The sequence below is a fragment of the Neomonachus schauinslandi genome, chromosome 11 (assembly GCF_002201575.2).
Source record: "Neomonachus schauinslandi chromosome 11, ASM220157v2, whole genome shotgun sequence".
Classification (NCBI taxonomy): domain Eukaryota; kingdom Metazoa; phylum Chordata; class Mammalia; order Carnivora; family Phocidae; genus Neomonachus; species Neomonachus schauinslandi.
Window position 1 is genome coordinate 44,895,383 of NC_058413.1, and position 11,885 is coordinate 44,907,267.

General features: G+C 39.3%; 1 protein-coding gene across 3 annotated transcripts in view; it reads right to left on the bottom strand.

The window, feature by feature from the left end:
• Positions 1 to 10,423, bottom strand: part of USP47 (ubiquitin specific peptidase 47) — a 111,418-nt gene extending 100,995 nt beyond the window's left edge. For 2 of the 3 annotated variants that reach the window (XM_044919556.1, XM_021685304.1), the window contains exon 1: positions 10,151 to 10,422. In XM_044919556.1, coding sequence (XP_044775491.1) covers positions 10,151 to 10,189 — 39 coding nt within the window. In that variant the 5' untranslated portion in view covers positions 10,190 to 10,422. Of the gene's footprint in view, positions 1 to 10,150 lie in introns of all 3 variants that reach the window. The other variant, XR_002480055.1, reaches the window with a different exon arrangement.
• Between the last annotated feature and the right edge of the window lie 1,462 nt (positions 10,424 to 11,885).

Here is an 11,885-nt window from a genome sequence, read left to right on the forward strand (position 1 = left end):
GGAATCTTAATTGAGAATAGATATTTAAATATATATATTTAGTGATATTTTTTCCCTGCCCCCTATTTTCAATACAATCTTTTCTTTCCAAGTTGGGCTACCATGGTACTTTAGTACCCTGGAAATGTATTAACCCAGTCCCTTCAATTTCAGCAAAAAATTAGAGTACCTCGATACTAAGATGCAAAAACTATGTGACTAATCAAAAAACTAGAAAATAAAAAAGAGGCAATCCTAAGAAAGTACTTAAGAAAGTACTTAAATAATAATTGTCATGCAAAATCAAAGTTCACCCATTTAAAGCTCCCTAGAAACCAGATGATAAAAAGTAGTTCATATTATTCACCCAGGGCAAGGGCATAAAATGACACTTGAAAGCATAGAGCACATCTGGGAACAGCAACTAATGTAGCCAAATGTGACTAAAACAAAACTGGCCTGGGGCAGGAGACATATACATTAAGTTAGGAATTTTTGGTTAAAGAGGATAGACTGAATACAAGCATTTAGCTCTAAAGCTTCCCAAGATATCTTTGAAACAAGAGTGAAGACATTTTTTAAAGAGCATAAACCCATAAGAAACCAGAAACATTTCAAAAGCTGGAAAGCAGATCAAATGGTAAGGACAATTACATCTGAAGAGGTTGAATTCTGTATAGGCTTAGAAGAAAACCAAAGACACCTGGTTTATACAACATTTACAATTATACCAAAAGACTCCCTATACTCCCTGGAGAAGTGGTTGCTTCCAGGGTTGGGGCAGAGAAAATAAGCCATGGGCTGAAGCACAATGTGGTGCCAGAAAATAAGTTCTCAAAAAGCAAGGATGAACACACAGATGCCAACCAGAAAGAGCTCCCCTGGCCAAGATTGGAACAGCCTGAAAAACAAAATAAATAATAATAGTTTTGGGTTAGGGGCGCCTGGGTGGCTGTCGTTAAGCATCTGCCTTCAGCTCAGGTCATGATCCCAGGCTTCCGGGATCGAGCCCCACATCGGGCTCCCTGCTCAGTGGGAAGCCTGCTTCTCCCTCTCCCACTCCCCCTGCTTGTGTTCCCTCTCTCACTGTCTCTCTCTGTGAAATAAATAAATAAAATCTTTAAAAAAAAATAGTTTTGGGTTATAATCCAAAGAATAACATAAATATTCAAAGTCTATACTGATATAAATAATTATGTAAATAAATGGGCAAGAAGGGATAACTCTTCCTCACAGAATTCCAATTAATAAATGCAGAAATAATGAGGAAAATAGAAAATCACTATTAGAATGCACCAGTAATAAGACAAGATCCATAGACGGATGCTAAAACTAGTGGGCAGAAGTTTAAGCCTAAACAAGGTATCTGCATAGTCTCAAAGTATTTAGTAATTATTAACAAGGAAAGTAGTAACTTTATAGTGGAGAAACCTATCAGACAGCACCATACCCAAGTGATCAAGGTTAGCATCACTAGCAGTACATCACATTCCCCCACACCTTCCAGATGATGTACTGAGAAGGACACATCATATCTGTAATACCACTCTAATTCCCAACCTCATGAGAGAGGTCATAAATCATGAGAAAATGTCAGTCAAACCCAAATTGAGGGCCATTATACAAAATAACTGTTCAAAAGTGTCAAGGTCATGAAAGAGAAGGAAAGGGTGAGGACTGTCACAAATAAAAAGAAACTAAGGAGACAAGACAACTAAATGCATTGTAGGATCCTGAATTTGGATCTTGGAACAAAGAGGGCCATTTGTGGAGAAACTAGTAAAATATGGTTAATTTCTTACTTTTGATAAGTGTTTTATAGTTATAGAAGATGTTAACATGAGGAAAAGTTCGGTGAAGGGTAAACGACAAAATTCTCTATTCTTTTTGCAACTCTTCCACAAGAAAATTTTAAAGGATAATGGGGGGAAAAAAGCCTAAAAGGCTCAGAAACTGTCAGCTTCAGATGCTGGGAGTAAGGGTGGAGTCCAAACTAGGAGAAGAGACTGAAGTTTGTTTAAGAAGCATTTATAACTCCCAGACCTCTCTTCTACTCCTTGACCCTTTCTGGCAAAAGGCTAAATGACCTCTGAGAGGGTGAAACAGGGTATCTCTGCACTAGAGGATGCCAGGCTCAAATGAATGTGAGGAATGCTATACTGAACACTGGAGAACACATGAAAATGTACCTGCATACTTAATGAGGAAACCCAAATCCTTTTTTCCTACTCAGCTCCCAAGCTTGTTCTTTCCCGGCATAAGATAGAAATCTTTTCTGGGAAATCAATCCAGCACAAGAGAAAAGATGTGTCACTGGGAGTCTGCAAGGAAATTATTCAGCCATATCATTCTACAGGGAAAACCATAATCACCCACTTATAGGGCTTCTAAGCTTTTTAAGGCACCTCTTTAAAGTAAGACTTGACTTCTTCAAAGGATCACCAGACATCCAAGGAAAGCATCTCATATGAAAGACAAAGCCCAAGCAAATAAACACAAAAAGGAAATTTGGAGGAAAGAGGGAGTACGTAGAGAAGAAAACGACCACTAATTTCCTAAGACAGATAAGACAAGATATTGATTGTATCCACAAGACAGAAACAGGACATTTAAAATTTTTTCAGAAAAAGAGTGCTTGGCAATCATAAATATGATGGCAGAAATAAAACTGTAGAAGAAGAACTGGAAGATAAAAGTTGAGAAAAATTTCCCAGAAAGGGGGAAAGGAATGGAAAATAGATTAAAACAGATAAGAAAATTAGAGAAACCAGTCAGTAGGCCTAACACCTAAACCATAGGAACTCAAGAAAGAGAAGAGAGGATACCAAAGGAAAAAATTAAAATATATATATATATATATATATACACTTAAGGAAACTTCCCAGAACTGATGAAATGAATTTCTAAGTAAGACTACCCTGAACTCAACAGAAATGGATTTTAAAAAAGACCTATACCAAGGCACATAATATAGGAATTTCAGAACTTTGGGGGAAAAGATTCTCTAAGCTTCCAGAAAGGAAAAAAAAGTTTCAAAATAGTGGAAAAGAATCTTCTAGGCATCTGATGTCTCAACAACACTGAAAAAAAGAAAACAATGGAGCAATGTTAGCAAAATTCTGAGAGAAAATTATTTCTGACCAAGAATTCTCTGCCCAGCCAAATAATCTATAAAACAAGAGGATAAAAACATTTTCAGACATGTGAGGTCTGGAAAAAATTATATCCCATCCAGAAAGCTATTGAAAGTGGTCCTCCAAAACGAGAAAACAAGCAAAGAAGACATCAGATATAGAACCAAGAGCCCCAATACAACAGAGATCTGAGGGGGGCTACTAAGATGATAGTAAAGGCAAATCTAAGACAACAGCTGCAATTCAAGAAAACTTAAAGAAAAAATTAGTAGGTTTGAACCTAGTAAGAGGAGATTTATATACTTGAGAGAGAGTTGGACTAAATCACGGCTTCTCAACAGTGCCACTATTGACATTTTGGACCACATAATTCTTTGTTGTGGGAGTCTGTCCTGTGCAGCGTAGGATGACGTTTGGCAGCATAGCTTGCTTCCACCACTAGGCATCAGTAGCATACTCCCTGTCCTCCCAACAGTGCCAAATGTCTACTGGTTTGCCCCCTGGTGAGAACCTCTTGGCAAAAATGGTTAAGTACACAGAAAACTAAACAAAAGCAAATCTTTTAAAAAAACAACGCAGGGAAAACAAAATGTATAGGAAAGGAAAACAATTACAATAAACTACAAGACTCAACTATGAATAGCTTATAGTCACATTGATACACACTCTGAGTATTGGTATAACCAAACTACTTGCAATATGACAATGCTGGGAAGACTAAGCAGGACTGAGAAGTGTGTCTGGGTATGGCTGGGGATAGCGGTAAACCTTACCTTCTACTGTAATAAGTCAGTAGATAATGCCTTAAACTGAAAACTCAAGAAAGAACATTACAAACATGCCATTTTGAGATACGGAGATAAGTATCAAAGAAATGAGTTGAAAGTGGTTGTCTCTGAAGAGCCCGAAATAAAAGGAAGAGGGAATCTGCAGAGGACTACTGTTCTGTCAAAAGTCCTGCAGAACTATTCAACTCTTTCAAATGTGTGCATGTATAACTTTGATAAAAATTAAACTTAAAAAAAAATCAACTGAAGCTAGGTTATGAAGTACTTTCACTGGTTAAGGCTATACTGACTTAGAACCACACAGCTTTACAACTTTGGGGAAGGTCCTCAACCTCTTTAAGCCTTACCTTCTTCATCTATAAGATAATGAAACATAATAGCTGCCTTAAAGGGGCATGATAGGAATTAAATAAGATAATGTATGTAAAAGGTTTACCACAGTGTCTGGCACTCAGTGCTTATAAATAGTACCTATTACTCAATTTGCAATCAGAGGGTAATAACTATAAACTTTAAAGTAAGTAAATCATAATCTCACCTGTTTTAGAAAGTTAACTGACAGTTGTAGAGAGGATGGCTTCGGAAAGAGCCTACAAGTCAGAGACCTTTTAGCAGGGCTACATTTGAATGAGAAAAGAGGCAGAGCTGCAAAGTGAAGGTAAAGGTACAAGAGATATTTTCCAAGTGATGAACTAATTTGAGTATGAGAAAAAGGAAAACGAAGGAGTCAAAAAAAACCTCCTAACTTAAGCAAATAAATAGACACTGACAACACTAACTGAACAGAACACGGAAAGAATTATGTTGAGAAGAGAATATGAGGAAAGAGAAGAGATATGAGCTTGATATTATCTACATGTAATCTGTGGGTCCTAGCATACAACCAAATAGAGAAGGTGGAAATCTGAATCTAGAAGGAGAGAGGTCAGGGCTGGAGACAGAAATGGGTATATTACAATCAAAGGCTGAAGCCATACAAGTGGATCAGATTACTCCGTGGCAAACTCAAAGCAAGAGAGGGGAAAGATAAAAATCATGAACATAAAAAAAAACACTATAACACGATACCAATAATTACCTCAAAAACTACAATTAGATCATCTAAGTTTCTTTTTTTTAGTAATGTACATGCCCATTGTTGAAATAAGTAAAGAAAATTTAAACACAGCCCAATGATCCAGATATCCAGAAACAACAATTGTTAATATTTTAGAGTATTCCTTCTAATCTTTCAGTGCATATAACCCTAAATTGTCCATCTTTTCCCTGACAAATTTAGAATCATATACAACTGCACTCAGCTTTTTTGCTTTATTAAGTCAACATTTCCAATGGTATCTTAAATACTAATGATTTTTTATTAAACACTCCAATTTATGAAAACCACTGATGAGTATTACTGACATAACTGCCATACTTGCCTCTTACCAGTAAAAGAGAATCAACACTGCAATTTTTTTTAAAGGCTAATTTTTAAAGAATGACCAAAAACAAGAAAGACCATTGCAGCACATTTCCTCAAGTAATTTAATTAGGAGACATAAAATTAAAAGAATATTCATTTGATATGGACCATAATAAATATTGATGGATTTTATTAAAAAACAGACAATAGAGATAAACAAGTTACTTTAATGTTTTGGGAGTTCTCAACATCAATGGTCTTTATATACTTGTGAGGTCACTGTGAAGCTCAAATGAGTTAATATACACGAAGCACATATAACAGTATCTGACATATAATAAATGCTTAATAAATATTGGTTATTACTCTCATCACCATTAGTTTCATGTGGAAACTGTTTAATGCATGGAAAAGAGGCAGAAAGAAACATGAGATATGAAACTACTCTTTTGTCTTTTCTTCCACTTTTCCATCTTCTCTACATTTATATATTCTTTGGACATCACTTTAAGTACTATTTTAAAACCATTTGATATATACCTTATCCCTAATTATACTCTAAGATGCTTGAGGGAAGAAAGAACTTTTGCTATTTCCTCGAAGTGTTCCTTACATGGCGGAGTACAGTAATATGTACAGTGAAGACTCAATAAATATTAGTGTCACAAATCTTTATAAAGAGAATAAAAACAACAAAGCAATAAATAAAAATTGGGATGGCAGTTAAAACAAGAGATCTGAAAGCCAATATCAATACAATTCAAAGACACAGAGTAGAATGAAAAAGTGAGGTGAAAAGCTTTGTTGTTAACCACAATGAAAAGACCATACTCCCTTTGCTCTTCTCTGGGTATAACAATTTAGGAGGAATACTAAAAACACTGGATTGTGTCTAAAAGAGAGCAACTGAAAAACAAGTAAAGAACTAAGGATCCTCGGATAGTAGAACAGAGGGGGTTGGCCCTCCTACTCCCTTCTCCCATTTTCAACAATAAGAAAAAGCTGTCCTGGGCGCCTGGGTGGCTCCGTCGTTAAGCGTCTGCCTTCAGCTCAGGTCATGATCCCAGGGTCCTGGGATCAAGCCCCGTATTGGGCTCCCTGCTCAGCGGGAAGCCTGCTTCTCCCTCTCCCCCTGCTTGTGTTCCCTCTCTCGCTGTCTCTCTCTCTCTCTCTGTCAAATAAATAAATAAATAAAATCTTTAAAAAGAAAAAAAAAAAAAAGCTGTCCTATGGGAAATGATTTAAGATTTCTCTGTTGTCCAAGGCAATTATCAAAAGATGGTGGGTACAGAGGTCTAGACTTCTCTCAACTCAAAAACTTAAAATAACAGATCTTTTCTAAGGCAAAGATATTATCAGAGATTAGTCATGAAGCTGTTCAAGCAAGGGTTAGAAAACAGCTTGTCAACAAACTGTGCTACAGAAAACATCCAAGTAGGGGATAATTGGTTAGAATTCTAAGTTTCTTCACACCCAGTAATAAATATTACTGAATATATGCTCCAGAAAAGATACTGTCCTAGACCTATAATGTATACAAAAACAGAAAACTAAGAAAAAGAGAAAAACAAAGATCTCTGCTGCCAAGGAATTCATAACAAATAATATATAAAATGTGTATTACAGTTTGAGACCATAATAGATGTCACCAAGCCCTACTTATTAATTACCAAATGAATTCTAGTCATATAAAAGGTCTTCTAAGAAGAAATCCCTAAGGTTAAAATGATCATAAAAAGATTTTTAGAATAAACAACGTATGGGGTACTTATGGAAAAATGTATATGAAGGTTCTGAACAGAGAAGTAGAAAGGGGATAGTACAAAAAGAAGTGAAAAGCAAGTTAGAGAGAGAAACTCATTTGGCTGCATTAAAAACGTGTTTCATGGGAGAAGAGATAAGCTGAAAAGGAAGGTTGTGGCCTGAATCAATTGTACCAGGGCCTTGAATACAAAGCTAAGTAGTTTCAAATTTATCCTGTATACAGCATCTGTAGCAACTACTCAACTCTGCTATGGCCACAGACAACAGTAAATAAATGGGCATGGCTGTGTTCCAATAAAACCTTTTTTATGAATACTGAAATTTGAATTTCATATATTTTCATGTATCACGGAATATTATTCTACTTATCTTTTACAATTTGGAAGTGTAAAAGTCATTCTTAACTCATGGGCCATATAAAAACAGGCTACAAGTAGGCTGGATTTGGCCCACAGGGTTTGCCAATACCCATAGTACACTAAGCGGCCTTCTCTGGAGTCCTCTAAGATGTATCTGTCCTTGAGCTTCAGGGACCAAAATAATATATTATTCATTCAACAACTACACACATGCATGAATGCACACACCTAAGATCTAAATCTAGTAGGGGTCAGGGGTTCCCTATACAAAGGTCCCTAAACAAACAAAAAACAACAACAAAACCCTCTAGATTGTTGATAATAAGCTATTGGAACAGAAGCAAATTTTTGTTTCAATTTTGCAGTTTATTTGCACATAGTAAATGTACTTAGTTACAAACCCTCCAGGTTATATGGAGGTAACTAAAAAATACAGTATAGTCAAGGAATAGTGAAGGGATGTGAGTTCCAGTCCTTATATTGTCATTTACTCATTATGTGACCCTAAACAAGTCACTTTCAATCCTCTGGCCCTATCTTCCTCATCTGTAAAGTGGAAAGGGTTAAGTTACTAGATGATCACTATACTCTCCCTTTAGCACTTAACTTAAAAAGACAGGGAATGACAAAGACCAAAGCGATAATTAAGGACACAGAAGAGAAGACATTGACTAAATGAGCAGGCAGATACGACAAACAGGTAGGAAAAAAGACCAAAAAAAAGAAAAGACATTGACTAAATAGCAGGCAGATAGGACAAACAGGTAGGAAAAAAGACCAAAAAAGTACAATATTACTAAACTCAAGGATTTTTTTTTTTAAAGTATTAAATGCAACAGAAAACCCAAGGAAGAGAAGTAAGAATAATTCAGGAAGAGGAGTATGGCCATCAAAAAAGAAAGAACTAGTTAACAAGCTAAAAAGGCAAAAACTTAAGTGAGTCTTCAAGACTGGAGACTAGTGTGCATGCTTCCAGGAACCATGAGAAGAGCCAGGGGAAAAGAACAGCCTGAAGATCAATCTAGAGAATAGAAAAAAAAAGGCATATGTTCCCAAAAATGTAAAAGAAAAAAAAGTTGGGATGTGCTTGAAGCCTCAGGTAAGGGAGTTAGTCTTAAAAGAGAGGCAATTAATCTTTAAAATCCAAAAGGTAAAAGCAACATTACAGCATTGGTTTTTACACAACGATATTTTCCTGCAAAGTTGCCTATCCATACCATGGGGTTTTTTTTAAGACATTAAATTATTAGGGAAATAAATTTGATGTTGCATTTTCTTAAAGCAGAGTTTCACCTATACTGTATTTTTCTAACGGTCAAAAAATTAAGAAAGGACTAACTTTGCTTTTTGTAAGAATGAAAACCAGCAGTATGTAGCTCTAAAAGAAAATGCATGTTTCTTTCTCACAGCACCTATCACTTCTGTCCTTGTGTAAGAGTTACTTATTTAGTAAAATACCTCTCCCTTAAATGAAGCTCAAGGAGTATTACCAGCACTCTCTTTCTTAGTAGCTTTGAAAGCTCCCAAGGCAAGAACTCTGATTAATTTCATCTGTTTATCCGCTTTGCACAGAGTTGGTGATGCTCCATGAATAAATACTGACACATGATAACTAAGTTAAAAAAAAAAAAACAAAACTGTCCTTGCAAAACAACTACCATCTGATAATGTAGGAAAAATATTTTATCATAGCTACATAACTCCAGTATCACTTCTGCAGTGTCAGAGCTTGCTTAAGTAGCAACAAATTGCTACAAAGCAACTAAAAAAGCAAAAATAAGAATTTTTAATGAATATCACTTATAAACATCAAGATTCTACACAGTTCAACAGGACACTGCCTCTATTTAAGGTATATGAGAAATAAAAATCCAAAGCATTAGCCTGATGATCAACCAGTTAAAAATACACATTTGGATACGCTGAAGATATTTATAAAGCCAACAGGGGTACTATTAATATATTGAAATTCACTGGCCAGGGCTGGATTCTACCATTAATCTTCTACTACTATTCAAGAGAAGCCAAGAAGTCAAGGCTTCTCATATCACTCGCTTTTAAGAATTCAAGAAGTCACCCAAACTAGCATACACAACCCAACTACAAAAGGTAGTTCAGCTCTCCATATCGTAATGTTTAGCTATCTCTTACCTTTACGTGAAAGTCACATTTACTTTTTCAGCGATCTTCCATAGGCCCCATTTAGGCAGGCCAACAGTATTACCAAGTAACAGGAGTTCAAAAAAGTCGTAACAGTTAACTCTGCCCTCCCACAGATCTCAAGTTGGGTGTAGATTTCACAAGCCCTGAAAGCTACACACTGCCACTGTCAAACCAGAAGCAGCACCGTCACCCTGTCGTGCCCATCAATAACTGTTACAGAATTTTTTCTTTGAAATTATCTTGGCTCAACATGTTAAATAAGTACTTAAAAGGCCACCTTCTCCCCCAAAGCTGGACCTGATTCCTTCCAGTCCGCTCCTTTATTCGTCCAGCCCGACAAACCCGAGAGGGGAGGTCTCGGCTCCCTCAGGCCCCTAGATCCATTCGGGTCTCCCAACTGCTCGCCGCACCCACCGTACAGCCCCCACCACACACCTCCTCCTTCCCCCACAGCCGCGCCTGCACACGAGCTGGGCCCGCGGCCGACCCCTCGCCCGGGCCTGCATGGCCTCGAGTGGACGCAGGCCTCGGGCCTAGCCTCCTCCGCTGGCCCCTCACCTCCTTCGGGACCAGTTGGTTCTCCTCGCCGGGCACCATGGCTCAGACTCCGCCGCTCCTCTCCGCCCTGCCGGGGGAGGGGGCAGGGTGGTGGCGGCTCTCTATCTCAGGAAAGAACGGCAGCGGCAGTCATCCTCTCCACCGCCTGCGCTCCGGCAACCGCGGAGGCCTCAACCTGGGCCTCAGACACCAGCGCGCAGACACCGACCCAGCGGCTGCTGCTTCGCCGCCGCCGCCGCCGCCGCCGTCGCCGTCGCCTTCGTCGTCGGCCCCTCCCCCAGCTCGCTGCAATCAATGGAAAAATGGCGGCGGCCGCTCTCGCGAGAATTCGAGCCGTCGGGCTCCGAGCCCGGCGCCAAGCGGTAAAGGTGCCGAGGCAGCTGTCGCTCGTGTCTAATTACCTCAGCTCTTACTCAGCCCCGGGATGTACAAAATTGGTTGAGCGGCCGTGCAAACACCTTTCTTGGGAGGGATTCTGGACCGTGCATTTCGGGACTCCCTCTGCTGGCTGGGAAAGGACCAGGCCTCAGAAGCCCCCATGCCTTCTTGGGCTCTTCGGACTCTGCCCTCCAGGGCAAGACTGGAGCCGAAAGCTCCTTCTCTGACCCTACCCCCAACCAACACTGCCCTCCCTTCCCGCTAGAAAAGCGTCTTAACTCCATCCCCTCTTCACAAAGCCCTGGCTTCTCCTGGAAGAGAAAGCGTCACGGGCGGTCTCCCGGCCTCCGCCCTCGGACACGGCCCCAGCCAGAGGGAACTGCGTTTTCTTTTTCCCCTCTCCCTCCACTCCTGACGGCCCCGGCTCCAGGGATCGCAAGGCCATCTCCTGCGAGGGGACGCGGCAGCCTTCGCTTCAGAGAAACGGTGTCACATCTCCAACCCCCCCCCCCCCACCTCCCGCACGCACACACCCTCCATTAGAGCGGCACTCTCTTGCCCCCTTTATGGGAACTTCCTTCTCCAACAGGTTCCAGTCTGGGACTGAGATCGCTTCCGAGAGTAGGGCTGCAGTTTGAACTTTACCATCCTCCTTAAGAATGTTTTCAGAGTACTTAAATTTCCAATGACTGTAAGCATTGTGCTGTTTTATACGAAACAAATTACGCAATAGTTATTTTTCCAAATCTCACTCATTAAACCTTCCTTTATGAAGACTCGATGGGGTGTCCCTCCTGAAGACTTCCTTGGGTACGGTGATTTCACACCATGCTGAGATAAAATAATCCTTCCATATTCCTAACACCCACAGTATCAACTACCTATCAAACTTTTTTTGATTGCAAGCCCCTATTAGCAAAAGAAAAAAAAAAAGCTCTGTAAGTCTATATACTTAGTAAGTTATATACGTCTTGCTACATGTGACATAAAACATTTTTAAAATGTAAAAAGGGTAAGATAAAAAATAAACATTTAAAAGTAACTGTAAGAGTTATTTCTTATATTAATGGTATAAAGAATTGTTACTCTCGGGCGCCTGGGTGGCTCAGTTGGTTAAGCGACTGCCTTCGGCTCAGGTCAGGATCCTGGAGTTCCCTGAATCGAGTCCCGCATCGGGCTCCCTGCTGGGCAGGGAGTCTGCTTCTCCCTCTGACCCTCCCCACTCTCACGTGCTCTCTCTCATTCTCTCTCTGTCAAATAAATAAATAAAATCTTTAAAAAAAAGAATTGTTACTCTCACCAAAAATATTTACTAAAAGAAATATGACTGAGTAGGTTTCAATGGTTTTTAAAATCT